This window comes from Dendrobates tinctorius, unplaced genomic scaffold (genome assembly GCF_039654945.1).
Source record: "Dendrobates tinctorius isolate UK_male_01 unplaced genomic scaffold, ASM3965494v1 ptg000155l, whole genome shotgun sequence".
NCBI lineage: Eukaryota > Metazoa > Chordata > Amphibia > Anura > Dendrobatidae > Dendrobates > Dendrobates tinctorius.
The window spans coordinates 200416-220749 of record NW_027361822.1 but is presented as its reverse complement, the minus strand read 5'-3'; the positions used below and the strand labels follow the sequence as shown (position 1 = coordinate 220749).

General features: G+C 51.0%; 1 protein-coding gene across 1 annotated transcript in view; it reads right to left on the bottom strand.

The window, feature by feature from the left end:
- Positions 1-6201: 6201 nt before the first annotated feature.
- The window catches only part of LOC141051160 (uncharacterized), a 40959-nt gene continuing 26826 nt past the window's right edge, over positions 6202-20334 (bottom strand). Inside the window, exons 9-10 of the mRNA XM_073548025.1 lie at positions 6703-6793; positions 6202-6350 (exon numbers count right to left, since the gene is read on the bottom strand). Of these exons, the coding sequence (XP_073404126.1) occupies positions 6202-6350; positions 6703-6793 (240 nt within the window). The remainder of the gene's footprint in view (positions 6351-6702; positions 6794-20334) is intronic.

The window sequence follows — 20334 nt, the reverse complement described above, 5'->3', positions numbered from 1 at the left end:
CTCCCTCTCCCATAATCATAATTCTGCTTCACGTCACTTGTCTCATCTATTGCATTTTTTCTGTGCTGTATTGTGCATAAATATGTGACTCTTCAGATTTTGTATTAGTCTATTCCTGATGAAGAGACCTGAGTAGTCTCAAAAGCTTGCAATGTGTTACCATCTTTTCAGTTAGCCATTAAAAGGTATCAACCACTGAGGACTCGCAATTCTTAATATTTTTCTATCTACTGGCTAACACGGTACAAAGATATACATCTTTCCTGTACATTCTAAATTATTTTCCCTTCTCAAAAATAACATGAGAAGACATGCTCGTTAGGTAGATACATGCCCAAATGTCAGCAACTGCAAAATGCTGCTGCATTGCTGTCACGTGTAAGGGTATCAAAATGAACTGGCAAAGAGGTGTACAAAAACAGACATGTACAGTTAAAGTCAAATCTGAATATTTTTCTATTTGTCTGACATGCATTGTGATCTGTGAGGTCTTATATAGACAGGTGTGTGCCTTTCCAAATCAAGCCCTATCAGTTTAATTAAACACAGCTGGACTCCAATGAAGGAGTAGAGCCATCTCAAGGAGGATCACAAGGAAATGGACAGCATGTGACTTAATCCCTCTCTGCCATTTGATGTACTATCCCGTCCATGTGCCCTGGGCCTTACTTCCCATGGACGGGATAGTAGGTCATAGCGATCAACCGTGCACACGGGTGATATGCGGCCGATCGCGGCCAGGTGTCAGCTGATTCTCACAGCTGACACCTGGAGCTAAGTGCCAGGAGCGGTCACAGACCGCTCCCGGCACTTTAACCCTCAAAATGCTGCGATTAAACACGATCGCAGCTTTCCGGAGACAGCAGAGGGGCTGACAGCCCATCTGCCTTTGAATCAGAGACCCCGCAGCGTGAAGCGGTGTCCTGATCGCTGCCATGGAGACCCGATGTCATCATGACGACATCTGGGTCTTCAAAGCTGAGAGACTTCCTCTCATGCGCAGTCAGGGTCGGACTGGCCCACCAGAGAACCGGAGGATTCTCCGGTGGGGCCTGGCATCTGGTGAGCCCTGGCACCTGCTGGCATACAGGGCCAGCAGTTGCCTAGGGCCCCCGCTGCTCCAGGGGCCTCTAGCCAGTGGTGTGTCGCTAATAGCGGCACACCACGCAGCTGCTATGGGGGCCCTGCCAGCGGAGCAGCAGCGGATGACAGGAGGCAGGAGCCCCTGTCCCCGCTGCTAAAGAGAAATGAATATTCACTGCTTCCCACGCACACATGGGTGTGGGAAGCAGTGAATATCATTTCACTCTCGGTCTCCACTCCGCAGTCCCCCAGGGACCCCGCCCCCCAGCCTGGGCAGCCGTTATGCGGCAGTGAGGGCCAGTGCCGTTCTCAATTGTAATGGGAAAGAGAGTGTCAGATGACGCTCTCTCTCCCATCAGTCCACTCTGCTTCTGACTCACAGCCGCTGTGTCTGGCAGACGGGGCAGCTCCTCACACTGAAGCCGGGATCAGCGTGGGAGCGAGAAGGAGAGGTGAGTATTATGATTTGGTTTTTTTTATATCTCTATATCTATCTATCTCATATCTATCTATCACTATATCTATCTATCTCTATCTATAGATATATCTATATCTCTCTATCTCTCCATCTATCGCTATATCTATCTATATAGCTATCTATCTCTATATCTATCTTTATCTGTCACGTCGGCGGCTGTGCCCGCCACCACTTCTACTCACCATGCCACGTCCCGCCGTGCCGCTCTCCTCACTCGCGCGGTCCCGCCTGTCTCCTCTTCGCCTCCTTCCTCCCGGCCAGCTGCGGTCCTGCACATGAGCCTTAGGCCGCGGGCACGCACTCTGCAGGATTCTTAACCCTGCAGCGTCTGTCCAGAGGCTATGGCCGGCCAATCAACCGCCGGCGCAGGGTATATCAGGCGTCTCCACCTTGTTGGAGACGCCTGATTATCGTGTGCACTTCCGGCGCTAAATCTGGCCGCCTTATAGTGATTCTCCCTATAAGTTGTATTTTCCTGTCCTGTGTTCCATCCTGCTCCTTGCCCTGGTTACCGTGCCCTGTGTCCGTCCTGCTCCTTGTCCGGGTTCCTCTATTCTGTGCTCCGTCCTGCCCTGTGTTGCGGTTTTCCTGTCCCGTGCACATCTTACTCCTTTTCCTGTACGCCTGTGACCCGTGCTCCATTCTGTGCTTATTGGTCCGTGTTTTGTGCCCTGCCTGGCATCCGTCACCCAGTATCTACCATCCAGAACCTCGTCCACTTGCTGCTGTCTGGTATCCAGTAGTCCGTACACCATCTGGTATTCCCCCGTTCTAGTACGCTGTGCTCTGTTCTGAACTCTGGTCCTGCTTGTAAGTATAACCGGTCCCTTGAGCCGCCCTCCTGGTTCCAGCTGTCGCGGTGTCTGCCCCCTGCGGGCCTGCCCCTAACGATCCCTGTATAGGGGTCGGCTCTACCTGATGCGCTCGCTCTCGGGGGCCTCAGTTCCGTGACCCAGAGGGTCCACTCTTGGACGCTGCAGTTCCCCGAAGTGTCACACTATCTATAAATCTCTATATCTTTCTATCTATCTCTATATCTGTCTATCTCTATCTTAGATATAGAGATAGATAAATATAGAGATAGATAGATATAGAGATAGATAGATAGATAGATAGATAGATAGATAGATAGATAGATAGATAGATAGATAGATAGATACAGTCATATGTAAAAGTTTGGGCACCCCTATTAATGTTAGCCTTTTTTCTTTATAACAATTTTGTTTTTTGCAACAGGTATTTCAGTTTCATATATCTAATAACTGATGGACTCAGTTATATTTCTGGATTCAAATGAGGTTTATTGTACTAACAGAAAATGTGCAATCTGCATTTAAACAAAATTTGACCGGTGCAAAAGTATGGGCACCCTTATCATTTTCTTGATTTGAACACTCCTAACTACTTTTTACTGACTTCCTGAAGCACTAAATTGGTTTTGTAACCTCATTGAGCTTTGAACTTCATAGCCAGGTGTATCAAATCATGAGAAAAGGTATTTAAAGTGGCCACTTGCAAGTAGTTCTCCTATTTGATTCTCCTATGAAGAGTGGCATCATGGGCTCCTCAAAACAACTCTCAAATGATCTGAAAACAAAGATTATTCAACATAGCTTTTCAGGGGAAGGATACAAAAAGTTGTCTCAGAGATTTAACCTGTCAGTTTCCACTGTGAGGAACATAGTAAGGAAATGGAAGAACACAGGTACAGTTCTTGTTAAGCCCAGAAGTGGCAGGCCAAGAAAAATATCAGAAAGGCAGAGAAGAAGAATGGTGAGAACAGTCAAGGACAATCCACAGACCACCTCCAAAGACCTGCAGCATCATCTTGCTGCAGATGGTGTCACTGTGCATCGGTCAACAATACAGCGCACTTTGCACAAGGAGAAGCTGTATGGGAGAGTGATGCGAAAGAAGCCGTTTCTGCAAGCACGCCACAAACAGAGTCGCATGAGGTATGCAAAAGCACATTTGGACAAGCCAGTTACATTTTGGAAGAAGGTCCTGTGAACTGATGAAACAAAGATTGAGTTGTTTGGTCATACAAAAAGGCGTTATGCATGCGCATGCGCTCTCAGAATAAAGCGCTGCAAAAATAATTATATTTTATATAAAATAGTTTTTATTGTATAAAAGCGCCAAAACATAAAAAAATGATATAAATGAGGTATCGCTGTAATCATACTAACCCGAAGAATAAACCTGACTTATCAGTTTTACAACCCGCGGTACGGGGTAAACGAGCCCCCCCTCCCAAAAAAAATAAATTGCTGATTTTTGTTCATTCTGCCTCCCAAAAATCGGAATTAAAAGCGATCAAAAAATGTCATGTGCCGGAAAATTGTAAGAATAAAAAAGTCAACTCGTGACGCAAAAAACAAGATCTCACATGACTCTGTGGGCCAAAATATGGAAAAATTATAGCTCTCAAAATGTGGTGATGCAACAACTATTTTTTGCAATAAAAAGCGTCTTTTAGTGTGTGACAGCTACCAAACATAAAAACCCGCTATAACGCCTCTTTCACATGTCCTCATATTTCCGGTACCGAAGATGTAAGTGTTGGTGTGTGTAGTACTTGCGGCACACGTGTGGCATCCATGTGTCGCATCAGTATCACAAGGACGGGCGCCAGGGAAGAAGCATTACAGAAAGCGCTGTTCAATGGTGCTGGGTCCTGAACACGGCTCTCATCATTCTCCCCTGCTCTGCCGGCAATTGGCACAAGCAGGGGAGAATGATGAGAGCCGATATCAGCACCCGGCGCTGGGGAACAGCGCTTACTGTAACGCTTCTTCTCCGGCGCCGGAGCGTGTCGCATGGATGACATCCATATGAGTTATGCCTATGCACGTGTGCTGGATGTTTTGTAGCCCATGCTGACATTAAAAAACGGACATGTCAGCGTCTTTTGCCCACAGACACATGGTCTGTGGAAACACACTGACATGTGCACAGACCCATTCCCTTGAATAGGCAAATAGTGCTCCGTTCCTCCCAAGTTTCTCCGCATGGCTGCCCAATGGTATAAAAATCTGTAACACACCCATGGTGTCAATGAGATGACTGCACCCCTAGATGAATTCATTGAGAGGTGTAGTTCGTAAAATGGGGTCACTTATGGGGGGGTTCTGCTGTTTTGGCACCTCATAGGCTCTCCCAGTGGGTCAAGGCACCTGCAAACCATGACAGTAAAATCTGGAGCTCCTTCCCTTCTGAGCTCTGCCATGTGCCCAAACAGTGCTTTACCCTCACATATGGGGCATCAGCGTACTCAGGACAAATTGCACAATAGCTTTTGGGGTCTAATTTCTTCTTTTACCCTTGGGAAAATCAAAAATTGGGGGTGAAATATCATTTTTATGATTTTTTATTTTTACGGCTCTACGTTATAAACATCTTCGAAGCACTTGGGGGTTGAAAGTGCTCACCACACATCTAGATAAGTTCCTTAGGGGGTCTAGCTTCCAAAATGGTATCACTTGTGTGGGCTTTCCACTGTTTAGGCACATCGGGGGCTCTCCGAATACGACATGGCGTTTGATCTTAATTCCAGCCAATTTTGCGTTGAAACAGTCAAACGGCGCTCCTTCCCTTCCAAGCTCTGCCGTGAGCCCAAACAGTGGTATTTTGTGACATATCTCTCTAATTTAAGGGCATGAAAATTGCAAAATTTTCGCCAAATTTCCGTGTTTTTTTTTTTTTACAAATAAACGCAATTAATATCAAAGAAATTTTACCACTAGCATTAAGTACATTATGTCACGAGAAAACAATGTCAGAATCACTGGGTTCCATGGAAGTGTTCCAGAGTTATTACCTCATAAAGTGACAGTGGTCAGAATTGTAAAAATTGGCCTGGTCATTAACATGCAAACCACCCTCGGGGGTTAAATATGAGTGTCTGAGCAAAGGGTCTGAATAGTTATGACCATGTGATATTTCAGGGTTTGTTTTTTTTAAGAAATTTGCCAAAATTTCTACATTTGTTTTTTTTCAGTCAAGATGGGGTGTAGAGTGTACATTAATGAGAAAAAAAATGAACTTTTTTGTACCCACTGTATATGCAGTGTATGATGTTCTGGAGGCAGGCTCAGGAGCAGCCAGCCTATGACTGTATGCAGATCGGGTAATGATGGAGGCGATGACTCCCACTAACAGCGTGCGACCCGATCTGTGTCAAGGTTCAAGCTGGGCAATAAATCATCTCACCCTGCCTCAGAGTGACTGCAGACACAACAAGACAAGATCTGCCCCTGTCAGAGACCTTCTACCTTGGCCCCCTGCTCTGCTGACCTCATCTCAGAAGCTCCTCTCCATGAAATCTGCCTGGCTGGCAAATCTGCAATACCAGGATGGCTGGGCCAGCACTTATACAACTCTAAAGTACAGTGCCTGCCAGGAGTTTTAAAACTGCTGCAGGAAGACTAGCCCGGGAGGGATTTGCTTCATGGCCCAGCCCGCCCCGGCTTGTGCACATGATTGCACTGCCAAACAAATCAGCATACATGCATGCTGCTGAAGAGGCAGCGGAGGTGATCGAGGGCCCACTACAGGGACTGGCCCTTCTGGCATCTGCCAGATGGCTAGTCCGGCCCTGCGCTTGGTCAGAGTAGGCACCAAGTGCTAATGCTGGCATTTCAGCTGCTCCACATCAGGAGGACAGCTTTTCTTCTACCGGGCTGCTTTGTCGACAAGGCGTAATTTCTGTAATTTCTGACGTCATGCTGATTTATAGGTTTAACTGTGGGAAGCCGGCTGTCAATCAGCATGATGTCGACAGTTCTGCCTTGTAGACAGAAAAGAGTGGAATAGAGGTTCTGCTCTGTGGATGTGACATCAATGAAAGCCGTTGAATCACAAACAAGAACAGTCTAATATAACTTTGTGACGGCGGCAATCAGCAGCGGGTACAACAGGCAGGTAGTTAGCAACTACCTGCGTGATAATTCTTAGGGTTTTTTTTGTTTCTTTACAATGTGCTATCCCAGGCAAACCCTTTTAATGAATCAGCCTATAAATCCACATCAAAAGTTCCATAAAAACAAACCCTAAAAAGCAAAACATCATCTCAAGTTAGTCTTCAAGCCAGTGACTGATTAGAGCCCGTGACTTCTCTGCATTTAGTGGGCACTACTCACCTGTGCGGTTATCTGTAGGAATCTCCTCTTTACACCGCTCATCACCCCTCACATATGTCTCTGTAGTATTAATATGGGTCAGATCTTCACCCTGAAAGAAATATTATAAAAGTCACTGACAGATGGAGACATTTGAGAAGATCCAAACATCTAATGTCTATGATCAGCTTTATCCTGTCATCTCCACCAGGTATAACACATACACTGAATGGCCACATTATTAGAGACACCCATCTAATAACACGTAGTAATTCATCGTATCACAGATTCCACTAGTTGGTGAGATTGTTCCCCAAGAATACTGGCAAATACCAACAGGATAGGTTCTTGCAGCTGCCACAAATTAGATGAAGATGCTGACATCTTCTGAAGAAGCCATTCTACTTTGTTCCAGAGATGCTTTATAGGATTAGAATCTGACAGGTAGCTAGGCAGGGGAGAGTTATAGAGGGTCAGCCCTGCAGCTGGACAGGGGAGAGTTATAGAGGGTCAGCCCTGCAGTTGGGCAGGGGAGAGTTACAGAGGGTCAGCCCTGCAGCTGGTCAGGGGAGTTATAGAGGGTCAGCCCTGTAGTTGGGCAGGGGAGAGTTATAGAGGGTCAGCCCTGCAGCTGGGCAGGGGAGACTTACAGAGGGTCAGCCCTGCAGCTGGACAGGGGAGACTTACAGAGGGTCAGCCCTGCAGCTGGGCAGGGGAGAGTTATAGAGGGTCAGCCCTGCAGTTGGGCAGGGGAGAGTTACAGAGGGTCAGCCCTGCAGCTGGGCAGGGGAGACTTACAGAGGGTCAGCCCTGCAGCTGGGCAGGGGAGAGTTACAGAGGGTCAGCACTGCAGCTGGGCAGGGGAGAGTAAAGGTCCCGCTACATTTAGCGATGCACCAGCGATCCCGACAACGATACGACACGGTCAGGATCGCTGGTGCATCGCTAAATGGTCGCTAGTGAGCTGCCAAGCAGGCAGATCTCACCAGAGATGTAGCGATGCTCGGCGGTTGTTACTTACCTGTCAGACGGCAGCGATGATGTCTTCCGCCTGTGACCATGTAGCGCTCGTCGGCGCCAGCGGGACTCCAGTGAGAAGAAAACGGCCCATGATGTTCTCGCACGATCAGAGATATCCAGCGGGGGGCCGGTCGGAGGTAAGTGTCACATGTAGCAAGATCGCTAGCGATATCGCTGTTGTGTCACAAAATCGGTGATGCTTTAGCGATATCGCTATGTGTAAAAGGCCCTTTACAGAGGGTCAGCCCTGCAACTGAACAGGGGAGAGTCAGAGTGTGTGCACACGCTGCGGATTCTGCAGTTTTTGCTGCGGTGTACAGTACCACAATATCCTATGGATATTAAAAAACGCAGTGCAGACGGTGCGGATTTTTCTGCGCGGTTTTCCTGCGGTTTCTAAACCGCAGAAAGAATTGACATGTCAATTCTTTCTTCGGATTCTGCTGCGGTTTGCCATCTCCTCCATTGTGGAGATGAAAAACCGCAGGGCAAAACCGCAGGCTAATCCGCAGGTAAAACCGCAGGTCTTTTGACATGCAGATTTACCTGCGGATTTACAAAATCTGCGCGGCCAAATCCGCACCCCAATCCGCAGCGTGTGCACATACCCTTACAGAGGGTCAGTCCTGCAGCTGGACAGGGGAGAGTTCCAGAGGGTCAGCCCTGCAGCTGGGCAGGGGAGAGTTACAGAGGGTCATCCCTGCAGCTGGGCAGGGGAGAGTTACAGAGGGTCAGCCCTGCAGCTGGGCAGAGGAGCGTTACAGAGGGTCAGCCCTGCAGTTGGGCAGGGGAGAGTTACAGAGGGTCAGCCCTGCAGTTGGGCAGGGGAGAGTTACAGAGGGTCAGCCCTGCAGCTGGGCAGACGAGAGTTACAGAGGGTCATCCCTGCAGCTGGGCAGAGGAGGGTTACAGAGGGTCAGCCCTGCAGCTGGGTAGAGGAGCGTTACAGAGGGTCAGCCCTGCAGCTGGACAGGGGAAAGTTACAGAGGGTCAGCCCTGCAGCTGGGGAGAGTTACAGAGGGTCAGCACTGCAGCTGGACAAGTGAGGGTTACAGAGGGTCAGCCCTGCAGCTGGGCAGGGGAGAGTTACAGAGGGTCAGCCCTGCAGCTGGACGGGGAGAGTTACAGAGGGTCAGCCATGCAGCTGGGCAGAGGAGAGTTACAGAGGGTCAGCCCTTCAGCTGGACAGGGGAAAGTTACAGAGGGTCAGCTGCGCAGCTGGGCAGGGTAGAGTTACAGAGGGTCAGCCCTGCAGCTGGACAAGTGAGGGTTACAGAGGGTCAGCCCTGCAGCTGGACGGGGAGAGTTACAGAAGGTCAGTCCTGCAGCTGGGAAGGGGAGAGTTACAGAGGGTCAGCCCTGCAGCTGGACAGGGGAAAGTTACAGAGGGTCAGCCCCGCAGCTGGGCAGGGGAGAGTTACAGAGGGTCAGCCCTGCAGCTGGACAAGTGAGGGTTACAGAGGGTCAGCCCTGCAGCTGGGCAGGGGAGAGTTACAGAGGGTCAGTCCTGCAGCTGGGCAGGGGAGAGTTACAGAGGGTCAGCCCTGCAGCTGGACAGGGGAAAGTTACAGAGGGCCAGTCCTGCAGCTGGACGGGGAGAGTTACAGAGGGTCAGCCCTGCAGCTGGACAGGGGAAAGTTACAGAGGGTCAGCCGCGCAGCTGGGGAGAGTTACAGAGGGTCAGCACTGCAGCTGGACAAGTGAGGGTTACAGAGGGTCAGCCCTGCAGCTGGGCAGGGGAGAGTTACAGAGGGTCAGCCCTGCAGCTGGACGGGGAGAGTTACAGAGGGTCAGCCCTGCAGCTGGGCAGAGGAGAGTTACAGAGGGTCAGCCCTTCAGCTGGACAGGGGAAAGTTACAGAGGGTCAGTCCTGCAGCTGGGCAGGGGAGAGTTACAAAGGGTCAGCCCTGCAGCTGGACAGGGGAAAGTTACAGAAGGCCAGTCCTGCAGCTGGACGGGGAGAGTTACAGAGGGTCAGCCCTGCAGCTGGACAGAGGAAAGTTACAGAGGGTCAGCCGCGCAGCTGGGCAGGGGAGAGTTACAGAGGCTCAGTCCTGCAGCTGGACGAGTGAGGGTTACAGAGGGTCAGCCCTGCAGCTGGGCAGGGGAGAGTTACAGAGGGTCAGCCCTGCAGCTGGATGGGGAGAGTTACAGAAGGTCAGTCCTGCAGCTGTGGATGGGAGAGTTTCAGAGGGTCAGCCCTGCAGCTGGACAGGGGAAAGTTACAGAGGGTCAGCCCCGCAGCTGGGCAGGGGAGAGTTACAGAGGGTCAGCCCTGCAGCTGGACAGGGGAAAGTTACAGAGGGTCAGCCCTGCAGCTGGACGGGGAGAGTTACAGAGGGTCAGCCATGCAGCTGGGCAGAGGAGAGTTACAGAGGGTCAGCCCTTCAGCTGGACAGGGGAAAGTTACAGAGGGTCAGCCGCGCAGCTGGGCAGGGTAGAGTTACAGAGGGTCAGCCCTGCAGCTGGACAAGTGAGGGTTACAGAGGGTCAGCCCTGCAGCTGGACGGGGAGAGTTACAGAAGGTCAGTCCTGCAGCTGGGAAGGGGAGAGTTACAGAGGGTCAGCCCTGCAGCTGGACAGGGGAAAGTTACAGAGGGTCAGCCCCGCAGCTGGGCAGGGGAGAGTTACAGAGGGTCAGCCCTGCAGCTGGACAAGTGAGGGTTACAGAGGGTCAGCCCTGCAGCTGGGCAGGGGAGAGTTACAGAGGGTCAGTCCTGCAGCTGGGCAGGGGAGAGTTACAGAGGGTCAGCCCTGCAGCTGGACAGGGGAAAGTTACAGAGGGCCAGTCCTGCAGCTGGACGGGGAGAGTTACAGAGGGTCAGCCCTGCAGCTGGACAGGGGAAAGTTACAGAGGGTCAGCCGCGCAGCTGGGGAGAGTTACAGAGGGTCAGCACTGCAGCTGGACAAGTGAGGGTTACAGAGGGTCAGCCCTGCAGCTGGGCAGGGGAGAGTTACAGAGGGTCAGCCCTGCAGCTGGATGGGGAGAGTTACAGAGGGTCAGCCCTGCAGCTGGGCAGAGGAGAGTTACAGAGGGTCAGCCCTTCAGCTGGACAGGGGAAAGTTACAGAGGGTCAGCCGCACAGCTGGGCAGGGTAGAGTTACAGAGGGTCAGCCCTGCAGCTGGACAAGTGAGGGTTACAGAGGGTCAGCCCTGCAGCTGGACGGGGAGAGTTACAGAAGGTCAGTCCTGCAGCTGGGGAGGGGAGAGTTACAGAGGGTCAGCCCTGCAGCTGGACAGGGGAAAGTTACAGAGGGTCAGCCCCGCAGCTGGGCAGGGGAGAGTTACAGAGGGTCAGCCCTGCAGCTGGACAAGTGAGGGTTACAGAGGGTCAGCCCTGCAGCTGGGCAGGGGAGAGTTACAGAGGGTCAGTCCTGCAGCTGGGCAGGGGAGAGTTACAGAGGGTCAGCCCTGCAGCTGGACAGGGGAAAGTTACAGAGGGCCAGTCCTGCAGCTGGACGGGGAGAGTTACAGAGGGTCAGCCCTGCAGCTGGACAGGGGAAAGTTACAGAGGGTCAGCCGCGCAGCTGGGCAGGGGAAAGTTACAGAGGCTCAGTCCTGCAGCTGGACAAGTGAGGGTTACAAAGGGTCAGCCCTGCAGCTGGACGGGGAGAGTTACAGAGGGTCAGCCCTGCAGCTGGACAAGTGAGGGTTACAGAGGGTCAGCCCTGCAGCTGGGCAGGGGAGAGTTACAGAGGGTCAGTCCTGCAGCTGGGCAGGGGAGAGTTACAGAGGGTCAGCCCTGCAGCTGGACAGGGGAAAGTTACAGAGGGCCAGTCCTGCAGCTGGACGGGGAGAGTTACAGAGGGTCAGCCCTGCAGCTGGACAGGGGAAAGTTACAGAGGGTCAGCCGCGCAGCTGGGGAGAGTTACAGAGGGTCAGCACTGCAGCTGGACAAGTGAGGGTTACAGAGGGTCAGCCCTGCAGCTGGGCAGGGGAGAGTTACAGAGGGTCAGCCCTGCAGCTGGACGGGGAGAGTTACAGAGGGTCAGCCCTGCAGCTGGGCAGAGGAGAGTTACAGAGGGTCAGCCCTTCAGCTGGACAGGGGAAAGTTACAGAGGGTCAGTCCTGCAGCTGGGCAGGGGAGAGTTACAAAGGGTCAGCCCTGCAGCTGGACAGGGGAAAGTTACAGAAGGCCAGTCCTGCAGCTGGACGGGGAGAGTTACAGAGGGTCAGCCCTGCAGCTGGACAGAGGAAAGTTACAGAGGGTCAGCCGCGCAGCTGGGCAGGGGAGAGTTACAGAGGCTCAGTCCTGCAGCTGGACGAGTGAGGGTTACAGAGGGTCAGCCCTGCAGCTGGGCAGGGGAGAGTTACAGAGGGTCAGCCCTGCAGCTGGACGGGGAGAGTTACAGAAGGTCAGTCCTGCAGCTGTGGATGGGAGAGTTTCAGAGGGTCAGCCCTGCAGCTGGACAGGGGAAAGTTACAGAGGGTCAGCCCCGCAGCTGGGCAGGGGAGAGTTACAGAGGGTCAGCCCTGCAGCTGGACAGGGGAAAGTTACAGAGGGTCAGCCCTGCAGCTGGACGGGGAGAGTTACAGAGGGTCAGCCATGCAGCTGGGCAGAGGAGAGTTACAGAGGGTCAGCCCTTCAGCTGGACAGGGGAAAGTTACAGAGGGTCAGCCGCGCAGCTGGGCAGGGTAGAGTTACAGAGGGTCAGCCCTGCAGCTGGACAAGTGAGGGTTACAGAGGGTCAGCCCTGCAGCTGGACGGGGAGAGTTACAGAAGGTCAGTCCTGCAGCTGGGAAGGGGAGAGTTACAGAGGGTCAGCCCTGCAGCTGGACAGGGGAAAGTTACAGAGGGTCAGCCCCGCAGCTGGGCAGGGGAGAGTTACAGAGGGTCAGCCCTGCAGCTGGACAAGTGAGGGTTACAGAGGGTCAGCCCTGCAGCTGGGCAGGGGAGAGTTACAGAGGGTCAGTCCTGCAGCTGGGCAGGGGAGAGTTACAGAGGGTCAGCCCTGCAGCTGGACAGGGGAAAGTTACAGAGGGCCAGTCCTGCAGCTGGACGGGGAGAGTTACAGAGGGTCAGCCCTGCAGCTGGACAGGGGAAAGTTACAGAGGGTCAGCCGCGCAGCTGGGGAGAGTTACAGAGGGTCAGCACTGCAGCTGGACAAGTGAGGGTTACAAAGGGTCAGCCCTGCAGCTGGACGGGGAGAGTTACAGAGGGTCAGCCCTGCAGCTGGGCAGAGGAGAGTTACAGAGGGTCAGCCCTGCAGCTGGACAGGGGAAAGTTACAGAGGGTCAGCCGCGCAGCTGGGCAGGGTAGAGTTACAGAGGCTCAGTCCTGCAGCTGGACGAGTGAGGGTTACAGAGGGTCAGCCCTGCAGCTGGGCAGGGGAGAGTTACAGAGGGTCAGCCCTGCAGCTGGACGGGGAGAGTTACAGAAGGTCAGTCCTGCAGCTGGGGATGGGAGAGTTACAGAGGGTCAGCCCTGCAGCTGGACAGGGGAAAGTTACAGAGGGTCAGCCCCGCAGCTGGGCAGGGGAGAGTTACAGAGGGTCAGCCCTGCAGCTGGACAAGTGAGGGTTACAGAGGGTCAGCCCTGCAGCTGGGCAGGGGAGAGTTACAGAGGGTCAGCCCTGCAGCTGGGCAGGGGAGAGTTACAGAGGGTCAGCCCTGCAGCTGGACAGGGGAAAGTTACAGAGGGTCAGCCCTGCAGTTGGACGGGGAGAGTTACAGAGGGTCAGCCCTCCAACTGGGCAGGGAGAGTTACAGAGGGTCAGCCCTGTATCTGGGAAGGGAAGAGTTAAAGAGGGTCAGCCCTGCAGCTGGGCAGGGGAGAGTTACAGAGGGTCAGCCCTGCAGCTGGACAGGAGAGAGTTACAGAGGGTCAGCCCTCCAACTGGGCAGGGAGAGTTACAGAGGGTCAGCCCTGTAGCTGGGCAGGGAAGAGTTAAAGAGGGTCAGCCCTGCAGCTGGGCAGGGGAGAGTTACAGAGGGTCAGCCCTGCAGCTGGGCAGGGGAGAGTTAAGGCCCCTGTTACACATACAGTGGGGAAAAAAAGTATTTAGTCAGTCAGCAATAGTGCAAGTTCCACCACTTAAAAAGATGAGAGGCGTCTGTAATTTACATCATAGGTAGACCTCAACTATGGGAGACAAACTGAGAAAAAAAAATCCAGAAAATCACATTGTCTGTTTTTTTTTCATTTTATTTGCATATTATGGTGGAAAATAAGTATTTGGTCAGAAACAAAATTTCATCTCAATACTTTGTGATATATCCTTTGTTGGCAATGACAGAGGTCAAACGTTTTCTGTACGTCTTCACAAGGTTGCCACACACTGTTGTTGGTATGTTGGCCCATTCCTCCATGCAGATCTCCTCTAGAGCAGTGATGTTTTTGGCTTTTCGCTGGGCAACATGGACTTTCAACTCCCTCCAAAGGTTTTCTATAGGGTTGAGATCTGGAGACTGGCTAGGCCACTCCAGGACCTTGAAATGCTTCTTACGAAGCCACTCCTTCGTTGCCTTGGCGGTGTGCTTTGGATCATTGTCATGTTGAAAGACCCAGCCACGTTTCATCTTCAATGCCCTTGCTGATGGAAGGAGGTTTGCACTCAAAATCTCACGCTACATGGCCCCATTCATTCTTTCATGTACCCGGATCAGTCGTCCTGGCCCCTTTGCAGAGAAACAGCCCCAAAGCATGATGTTTCCACCACCATGCTTTACAGTAGGTATGGTGTTTGATGGATGCAACTCAGTATTCTTTTTCCTCCAAACACGACAAGTTGTGTTTCTACCAAACAGTTCCAGTTTGGTTTCATCAGACCATAGGACATTCTCCCAAAACTCCTCTGGATCATCCAAATGCTCTCTAGCAAACTTCAGACGGGCCGGACATGTACAGGCTTAAGCAGTGGGACACGTCTGGCACTGCAGGATCTGAGTCCATGGTGGCGTAGTGTGTTACTTATGGTAGGCCTTGTTACATTGGTCCCAGCTCTCTGCAGTTCATTCACTAGGTCCCCCCGCGTGGTTCTGGGATTTTTGCTCACCGTTCTTGTGATCATTCTGACCCCACGGGGTGGGATTTTGCGTGGAGCACCAGATCGAGGGAGATTATCAGTGGTCTTGTATGTCTTCCATTTTCTAATTATTGCTCCCACAGTTGATTTCTTCACTCCAAGCTGGTTGGCTATTGCAGATTCAGTCTTCCCAGCCTGGTGCAGGGCTACAATTTTGTTTCTGGTGTCCTTTGACAGCTCTTTGGTCTTCACCATAGTGGAGTTTGGAGTCAGACTGTTTGAGGGTGTGCACAGGTGTCTTTTTATACTGATAACAAGTTTAAACAGGTGCCATTACTACAGGTAATGAGTGGAGGAAAGAGGAGACTCTTAAAGAAGAAGTTACAGGTCTGTGAGAGCCAGAAATCTTGATTGCTTGTTTCTGACCAAATACTTATTTTCCACCATAATATGCAAATAAAATGAAAAAAAAACAGACAATGTGATTTTCTGGATTTTTTTTCTCAGTTTGTCTCCCATAGTTGAGGTCTACCTATGATGTAAATTACAGACGCCTCTCATCTTTTTAAGTGGTGGAACTTGCACTATTGCTGACTGACTAAATACTTTTTTTCCCCACTGTAACGATGTCCCAGCGATCCCACCAACGATCCCACATGGATGGGATCGCTGGGACATCGTTAGGCTGATCGCTGGTGAGCTGTCACATAGACCACCCCTCTAGCGATCAGGACCAGAGAGCAAGCTGGTTTCCAATGTAAACATTGCGTATCTAAGAGCAGCGCGGCTCTAGGATACTCGCTGTTTACCCTGGAAACCAGCGTGCACGCTGGTTTCCAAGATAAACAGCGGGTAACTAAGAGCCGTGCGGCTCTTAGATACCCGATGTTTACATTGGAAACCAGCGTCGCTGATCGCTGGTCTCTTGCTGCCACACGCAGCGATGCGCGCTGGCCAGCGGGAGACCAACGATCAAATAACGGCCCAGGACGATGAAGCGCGATCAGCGATACCCGGCAGGGGGGCCGGTCGCTGATCAATGTCACACACAGCGATCTCGCTGGCGATATCGCAGTGTGTGATGGGGCCTTTACAGAGGGTCAGCCCTGCAGTTGTGAGAGGGTCTTATAGATGTTTCTAGGTGGTTCATTGTTTGTTTTTGCTTCTAAACTGCTACCGATACTGATAAGTGGTCAAGAAACTGGAGTGTAGCTTGGGACCAGATCAGAGATTCGGTAAGAAAATAGCAAAAGAAACGTTAGTGGTTCTGAGCTGGAGGTCCAGATAGGTAGCCAAGCGTTTGTGGGGACTATGAGACCGCAAGAACAGAGACTTAGTGTAAGGGCTGGTAAACGTCCCCTTATTTTCGGTCTGAGGGGCATCAGTCAAAAATTCATACTGCATTCGGACCAATGTTATTCAATGAGGCAGTGCAGCTGAATAACTGAAACTGCATGAGGAAAAAAAATTAATAAAAAATAAAAATCCCACTTTTCTGGATATAGCATTGGACTATTTTTTATATGGTCTTGTGAAACTACTCAAACCCTGACCTGGAGTTTATAAAAATCGAGATAGCCAATCCAGGACATGCATTGTACAGAGAAAGAGGTCTGCATGGAAAAGAAGGAAAGGAAAGTGCTATTAAGAAAGATGGTGGGCCAGCGAAAACTACGGGATATAACTGCTGGAAACGCTAGAAGTTATGTGCCTCTGCTGGAAACATCAAAGGGTATGGGTCATTGTCCTTCTACCATAGAGAAAACAGCTGCCATGAAGGAACAAACCTGATGGGTCACAATACTTAGACAAGTCCTAGTGTTCTAACATCTATCCACAGATATCAGTGAAAAGAGATATCCTCCACACCATTACTTCACCTCCACCTGTAAGAACTGTGGACCCCTAACAGGTCCATGTATTCATGCTGCTAGTGCCAAATTCCCATCAAATCAAGATTCATCAGAACAGACAATGATTTCCATTGCTTAGTAACATCATTTTTGCCCTCTTTTTCCTTTTTGTAGGTCGGCAATGACCATGGATCTGGTCTCCTGCTGCTATCGCCCATCTATACTAAGGAATGATGGCTGCATTCAGACACATTAGTTGAACACTAGTGTAGTATTCAGATGAAGTGTGTATAACTGCACCACATGTTCTCAGATCTATTGTTCCATTCATGGGATCCAATATCACTGGATATTTCTCATTGAAGACACCATTCTCAGTATACTCTTCACCAATTTTTACATACTGCTCCTGGCTAATCTAGCACCAATGACAGTGTCCAAAGTCATTTAGATTGCTCAGTCTCCCCATCATGAAATCTGTTCACTCTGATTTAAGCTGCACTCCGCAGTCATGTGTCCAATAAGAGTCAGATGGGAGTGTGGAAGGGTCTCTAATACATTGTCCGTTTAGTATGAGGGAAGAGTCAGAGAGCTGTATAACTAGGACGGGGCTCACCTTGCAATGCTCAGATTGCCAGTGACTCTTCCTACCCGAATGTGCCGGCTGCATAGATATACAGTCATGGCCAAACATGTTGGCACCCTAGAAATTGTTCCAGAAAATGAAATATTTCTCCCAGAAAATTATTGCAATTACACTTGTTTTGTTATGCATATGTTTCCATTGTGTATATTGGAACAACACACAAATACAGAGGGAAAAACGGCAAATTGGACAACATTTCGCACAAAGACCTGTGATAAAACACTCCGGGATCGCCTTTGCTGGGGTCAAAGGTCACATGCGTTCAGCATGAAACTCAGGCGCAGAGCTGGGATACAGGTGTAACTGACCCTGGGTCAGGTTTATTAACGGTGAAAGCAATGCAAAGGGAAATAAAACATAAAACAAATCCTTGCCTGTCCGGCACTAACTAAACAATGGACAACCTAACTACCAACTGGCGGGCTTCTCCCGTCCAGCCAAACCACAGTTGCAGTGGGCACTGCTTTCACTCACGTGTGTCTCTCACACAGACAGGCTCACTGTGTTCCCAGGCTGAGACACACAACCACCTGGCATCCTTTTATATCCACCTCCCATTATTCATTAGCAAGCAGGTGTGATACTGACCAGACTAGGCCACATAGGAAAGGAATCTGGGCGAGATATACCTGCCCTCATCCACTATTCCCACATGATTCTCACATATCCCCCCCCTCTGCTCAGACCACTCCGGTCGAGCAATGACACACGCCAAACAGTGCACTCGGGACAGGGCATCTGCATTTCCCATCTGTACCCCTGGGCGGTGCTCCACCGTAAAAGTGTAGGCCTGCAGGGCAAGGAACCACCGGGTCACCCGGCTATTCCGTTCCTTGTTCAAGTGCATCCACTTGAGAGGGGCATGGTCAGTGATCAGCCTGAACTTTCGGCCCACCAGGTAATATTTGAGGGCCTCTAGAGCCCACTTAATGGCGAGGCACTCTTTTTCTACGACTGCATACCTTTGCTCGTGTTTATTCAGCTTCCTGCTGAGATAGAGGACTGGGTGTTCCACTCCGTCCCTCACTTGTGAGAGTACGGCCCCGATACCGGTATCAGAGGCATCCGTTTGTACCACAAACTCGCTGCGGAAGTCCGGAGTCACTAGTACGGGCTGAGAGCAAAGTGCCCGTTTTAGGCTATGGAAGGCTTCTTCAGCCGCTAAATTCCATTTAATCATGACGAAGACTTTCCCTTTTGTAAGATCCGTCAGGGGGGTAGCGATGGCTGCAAAATTGGGTATGAACCGGCGATAATAGCCGGCGATAATAGCCGGCGATCCCCAGGAAGGCTTGCACCTCCTTCTTGTTGACAGGTTGTGGCCAGTCCTGAACCGCCTGAATCTTACCAACCTGGGGTTTAACAACACCCCTCCCAATTACATACCCCAAATACCGGGCTTCTTCTAGCCCGATGTGACATTTCTTGGGGTTCGCGGTTAGACCTGCCTCCCACAGGTCGTCAATCACAGCTTGTACTTTCTGGAGATGAGTCTCCCAGTCCAAGCTGTAAATGATAATGTCATCCAAATAGGCCGAAGCGTACTGCCTATGTGGCCTCAGGACTCGATCCATCAGTCTCTGGAAGGTCGCCGGTGCTCCGTGCAGTCCAAACGGCATATACACATACTGAAATAGACCCTCTGGGGTAGCAAATGCCGTCTTTTCTCTGGCAGCCTCCACCAGAGGGATCTGCCAATACCCCTATGTTAGGTCTAGGGTCGTAATATATCGGGCTTTTCCTAACCGATCTATTAACTCGTCGACCCGGGGCATAGGGTAGGCATCAAATTTTGAGACCGCATTCAGTTTCCTGAAGTCATTGCAGAACCGGATGGTGCCGTCCGGTTTAGGAATTAGCACAATCGGGCTGGACCAAGCACTGTGCGATTCCTCAATGACACCTAACTCTAACATTGCCTTCACTTCTCGGGAAACGGCTTCACGGCGCGCTTCCGGGATTCGGTAGGGCTTTACGTGAACTGTGACACCAGGTTCCGTTACAATGTCATGTTTCATTAGCGTAGTCTGCCCGGGTTTTTCTGAGAAAAACTTTTGGTTGTGAAGTAGAAACTGCCTGACCTCAGTCTTTTGCCGCTCCGAGAGAGTCTCTGCAACCCGTACCTCCGGTACGGTATGCGAGCAGACGGGACGGACCAGCTCCGCTGACAAGGCAGACCGATCTTTCCAGGGTTTTATCAGATTTACATGATAAATCTGTTCAGGTTTCCGTTTACCTGCCTGGTATACTTTGTAGTTTACTTCACCAACTCTTTCCTTAATCTCAAAGGGGCCCTGCCACTTTGCCAGGAACTTACTGTCCACCGTGGGGACAAGGATCAACACCCGATCTCCGGGTGCAAACGTACGGATCTTGGCGCCCCTATCATAGATTCTTTTTGGGCTCCTTGAGCCTGTATCATGTGTTCTTTGACGATAGGCATAACAGCCGCAATACGGTCCTGCATTTGTGTGACGTGATCTATCACCATTTTAAACGGTGTGACCTGACCCTCCCAGGTTTCTTTTGCAACGTCTAACAGTCCACGAGGACGTCGGGCGTACAATAACTCGAAAGGCGAGAATCCCGTGGAAGACTGGGGTACTTCCCTGATGGCAAAAAGCAAATACGGAAGTAAATAGTCCCAGTTCTTCCCATCCTTGTCTATCACCTTTCTCAGCATCTGCTTCAGAGTTTTATTGAACTGTTCGACCAACCCGTCTGTTTGAGGGTGATACACGGATGTGCGTAACGGTTCGATTTGTAACAATCGGCAGAGCTCCTTCATTACCCTGGACATAAAGGGGGTCCCCTGGTCGGTGAGTATCTGTTTTGGTATACCGACCCGACTAAACACATGCACCAATTCCTTGGCAATCGTCTTGGTGGCCGTGTTACGCAAAGGGATGGCCTCCGGGTAACGAGTGGCATAATCCAAGATGACCAGGATATGTTGGTGTCCATGTGCAGACCGTGGAAGGGGCCCAACTAAATCCATCCCAATCCTCTCAAACGGGACTTCAATAATAGGTAGGGGTACCAAAGGGCTACAGAACCGGGGCTTAGGTGCAGAGGCTTGGCAGTCAGGACAAGACTCACAATATACACGAATATCGTGATGCATGCCTGGCCAAACAAAACAGTGTAATATCCTTTCGGTGGTTTTCT